Below are 5021 nucleotides of genomic sequence, written 5' to 3' on the forward strand. Positions count from 1 at the left end.
GGCGGGGCGGCGGCGGGCCGAGCCTACTCCTTCAAGGTGGTGCTGCTCGGGGAAGGCTGCGTGGGGAAGACGTCGCTGGTGCTGCGCTACTGCGAGAACAAGTTCAACGACAAGCACATCACCACCCTGCAGGTGCAGACCCCGGGGGAGCCGGGCTGGGGACCTGCGCCCGCCGCTCTCCTCTGCCTCTGGCCTGTCACCCCGCCTTCCCATTGCCTCTCCCGATGGCCTTGGGGACACGCGGGGTCCGGGCAGCGTGTAGATGTCAAGACCGACCGAGGGAAGGAGAAGGGAGGGGAAGGACCCGGAAAAGTCCCCCAGTTCCCGGTGGAGGCTATGCAGGTCGGGGAGTCCCCGTCTGTGGGCTCGTTTTCCCCTCCGCGGCGCTTCCGCTGGGGCACCAGGTGTTTTCACTCTCCGGTCTTGAGTGTCAGCCCTTTTTCTTTCCCGGAGAAGTAGGAACTTAGCTGCCGATTCGAATTTGCGAACGAGGTGGTTTGTAACTTCAGCGCGTCCTGATGACTAAGTGTTTATGCAAGTTCCATTTTGTCCTGTTTTCAAGTAAATGGAGTGGTTTAAAAAAAAAAAAGCAAAAAACAAAAAAAGCTACCCTTCGCTGGAAGGGTATTTGGAAACGACCGCTTGCTGGTGCCGGTTACGCAGTTTCATTGCAGCCTTCTTGAGTCTGGCCTGTGGGTCACTTGTTCTGGGAGGCTTCATCTCCGCACCTTGAAACATCATGTTGTGTATTGGCCAGCGATTGGTCTTCAAACTAAAACCCAAAGCACTGACCTAAAAGGCTGGCTTTCTTCTACAGTTACATTGGAAGAGTGTTACAGTGTAATTGAGAGTGAAACCAGGCCATAGATGGAGCTAGGGTCTCCCGTTTCTCTTAAAAAAAAAAAAAATTCAGTTTGCACGTATTAGAAGGAATTTATTTATTAGTCTGGTTTGATCAGATTGTCCAGAGGCTGATAAGGCTAGTGGACTTGAGTTTGAGCCTGTGGGTTCACATCTCACCTCCATTTATCTTTAAAGCCATACTCTCATCTTGGGTAAATTGCCTAACCTGTGTATCCCTAGGTTTCTCCTGCTACAATAGCCATAATGATCATAGAGCACACGGGGTTGCCAGGGTTGATATGGACAAGCACCGAGGACCTGAGATGGGGTAAAGACTCTGTTATTACTGCTCCAGCTGATACAATAGATCTTAGTCACTGTGAAGTGTGCTGGAACACGAATGCATAGTCTGATGGGTGTGACGTTTGCTGTTGGCGGCTATTATTAAACTACCGAGCGCAGAGTTTACAAAGATGCCCTGCTTCTGATTCCATGTTTTATTTTTACTCCTCTATTTTCAATTCTATATAGAGCCTAACTTCTGAAGAGGGGAATGGCAGGTGATACTGCCCATGTTAGTGATACCGTGGAGCCCATGCTCAGGCCTGACTTTAGATTTTGAGCAGTTGTGGTGCCCTGCCTGCCTGTGGAGATTAACAAACACTTCATTTTAGACTTTCTTTTTTTCTCAGTGTCGGAGAAAATAGAAATTACTACATTTGAAATCTTAATTGAAAAAATAATTTAGCTCTTTAACCTAAAATTTGCTCTTTGGAGTCCGGTGTTGTGACACACATCTTTAATCCCAGCACTCAGGTGGCAGAACAAGCAAATCTCCGTGAGGGTCTGCTTAACAAGTTCCAGGCCAGTTAGAGTTCTCCAGTGAGTCCCTGTCACAAAGATAAACAAAAAATTGTACTTCGATTATATATTTCTAAGACAGCCTCAGAGCTAAAAGTGACGGAAGATTTTGAACTATGAAAGAGGCCAGTGTCAATGAAGGACACCGGAAAGGTGAAGCTGTGGTACGTCTCCGTGCCAATAGCCTCACAGCTCAGGTTTTTATATAACGTATTGGGAACAGATTCTGGATTTCATTACAGAGTTGAAGGTTTTGTTGTATGCTAACGCATGGGAACAACACTCTAATCCCTTCCTCGTGGGTAGCAATTCAGCTCATCTTAACAGTTGTCTGACTTGTGTCATCTATAAGATGTGTTGTTTTAATTTCAGAAGGAGGAGCTTGTGCTTCAAAAGATAGGCGAGGAGTAACGTCACAAACCACTTGTCTTTCAAGTACTCTGTGTCTAAAGAACAGCGGTTAAAGTACCCTTTAAAGTACTTGGTTTACAAAACACTAAAGCGTTTTGAAAAGTGTACAAGAAATGTTTAAAAAAAAAAACTTTACAGCACTGGCAGGAGCCATAGACAGTTAGTGGTTCACTGTTCTGTCCTGTGTTGCTCCAAGCCCCCACCCCCCTTTTACACATCTTGAAGTTCCAGGCTGGGCACACTACTAAGTGTAGATGTTTGCCTAACATGCCCAAGGCACTGGGTTCATTTGGAGGGAAAATGGAGCTGATACGATTGAAAACGTACTATGCCTGGAGGTGTTCATGTCCTTTTATGTCTCATGCCAAACAAGTCTTTCTCTCGGTAGAGCCAGACTCTGTTTTAGTCTTACTTCTGCCCTCTGAATCTTGGTCTCATATGACATTCCTTGAGGTAGTTAGAGATGGATATCATGACCTCTCTAGTCTTGCCTTCTCTTAGGTAAACAACTCTAGGCCTGGAATTGGATCTCTACTGGTATTTAAAATCCATCCTCTTCACTCTTCCTTTTCTTTTCCTTTCTTTCTTTCTGACACATCTTCCATTGTTGCTTAAACTGACCTGAAATTCCCGATCCTCCTGCCTCAGTCTCCAGAGTGGCTGAGATTACAGGTGTCCACCCTGGTGCCTGGTGATGGCCTCCTTTTCTTTGAGATGCTTTGAGTTGTAGAAATGGCTGTGATTCTAGGCTGGCTTGGACTGAACAGAAAGGAGGGGACTGGAACCTTTGGGGTAGTTCTGACATTGATCAATACTGGGTTTGCCATCAGCTCAGTATCTTTATCTTAATTGCCTGGAAAAAAGCCTGTGTCCTTCAGATTCTCTGTTTGTTGACTTTGTAATAAAGCTTTTTTTCCCCCAGTGTGCTTGACCTGATACAAGTTGGCTTCAATTTGCACCAAAGTTGACTTTGATTTGCACAGTCCTTAAAGCTTGTCCATTTTTATTTTACTGTTTTTTAAGGATGGGAAAGTTTTAGTTCAGAGTTTAATGGTACAGTCATGGCAGGGGACATGGTGACAGGATGTGAGGAAGCAGCAGGTCACATTGCATCTATGGTCAGGAATCCTTTAAGTCTTGATTTAATTCCCACCCCACCCCAGAACATAGTTTCAGCCCTTTTAGGCCAGTGTTCTGTATTGGGTTCTACGAAGAAGAATAAGATGCGGAACCTACTGTCTAGATTACCTGCTTTTTAAATTTTCTCACCTGAGGATTTGGTACGAATACCTTCATTGAGCTGGGTAGTGGTGGTGCACACCTTTAATCACAGCACTTGGGAGGCAAAGGAGATGGATCTCTGTGAGTTTGAGGCCAGCCTCGTCTACAGAGTGAGTTCCAGGACAGCCAGGGCAACACAGAGAAACCCTGTCTCAAAAACACAAAAACAAAAAGAATACCTTCACTGTTCTCTTCAGTTCATAAAGACTTAGAAAAGGAAGAGGGGGGGCATATACAGAGCTTGGTAGCTAGTCCCGAGCTGTCACCACATGTGGTGATGCATGGCCAGAGGAGGTTTCTTTAGCCATGCACTGTCTTAGGACTGGGTTTTTGTCATAGCATTCATGATCCCCCTCCTCTTCTCCATGAGTGGGAATCAGCTAGTAATGGAGTTTTCCCTCTATGGGCTACTACATGTGGTAGACACAAGTCCTTTAGTGAAGTCTCAGCAGTTATTTCAGCACCAACGTTCTCTTAACTCTTTCCTTCAGTATGTTAGTCTTGCCCACAAGACTTGTCATGAGATCCTTGTCAGATGTAGATAATACATTGTGTTTGAGCAGCACCCGGTTCTATCGGGAAGTCGTGTGATATGGTGGAAAGAATAGTAGGACTTTGAAGTTAGAGTGAGTTATAGGACCGTTGGGCACGAAACTGCCCCACCTATGAAATGGGAATGCTTCCTTCATAGGTGTCTTCCCGTGGATGACATGACAGATAGCCATCCCATGCAAAGTTCCTAACAGTGTCTTAAACACTGTTTGGTTCTGGAATCAAACCAGGGCTGTGCTAGGCAAATACTAAGTTATAGCCCCATGTACATGTTTGTTAAATAAATGTTGAATGTTACATGCTGTTGAGTGAATACCACAGTACTTAATCTATGTTGCTTTGATGATAACTCGGTCAGAAAATGTCATGGGATTAATTTGACTTGGCTTATGTAATGTTGAGAACCCATATTGTCTTTGAGCAATCACTACATTATTCGGGTCTGGGAAGGGGGCTTTAGTTACGCAGGAGTTCCTGAGTTCCTAACACTCCACATGGCTCATACCTATAAACCCAGTGCTGGGGCCCAGACACAAGTGGATATCTAGGGCTTTCTTGACTGCTAGTCTAGCTAAATTGGTAATCTCCAGATTCAGTGAGAAAGCCTGCCTTGAAGAGTAAGGTAAAGGAGGCTAAAGAGATAGCTGAGGTGATAAGAGCACTTTCTGGCCTTGTAGAGGTGGGAATTCTGTACCCAGCACCCATGTCAGGTATCTCACAAATGCCTGTAACCCCAGCTCCATTAGACCTGATACTCTTTTCTGACCTCCATGGGCACCTTCACAATACATACACATCTTTTAAAAGGTAGAGATAAAGAAAGACACACAAAATTAATCTCTGGCCTCTACAGCATGCACAAACATGCACGCTCTGCCCCTAAAATGAAAGTACAAACACACATGCAGTGTATTGAAAGCTGATTGTTGTGGCACACATCTGCATCTCATCATTCTAGAGGCTGAGGCAGGAAGATTATGAGTTCAAAGCCAGGTTGGGTACAGAATGAGTCAGTCTCTCTATTTCTGCCTCTCACGTACATAGACAGAGGCTAGGGTTATAGCTCAGTTGGT

The 5021-nt window shown here is 45.2% G+C and overlaps 1 protein-coding gene across 1 annotated transcript in view; it reads left to right on the top strand.

Annotated features, from left to right (window-relative positions):
- Positions 1–5021, top strand: part of Rab21 (RAB21, member RAS oncogene family) — a gene marked incomplete at its 5' end in the record, with an annotated part of 38420 nt that continues 33399 nt past the window's right edge. The window contains one exon of the mRNA XM_005358270.3: positions 1–132. Within this exon, the coding sequence (XP_005358327.1) occupies positions 1–132 (132 nt within the window). The remainder of the gene's footprint in view (positions 133–5021) is intronic.

The sequence above is a fragment of the Microtus ochrogaster genome, chromosome 24, assembly GCF_000317375.1.
Source record: "Microtus ochrogaster isolate Prairie Vole_2 chromosome 24, MicOch1.0, whole genome shotgun sequence".
NCBI classification, from domain to species: Eukaryota; Metazoa; Chordata; class Mammalia; order Rodentia; family Cricetidae; genus Microtus; species Microtus ochrogaster.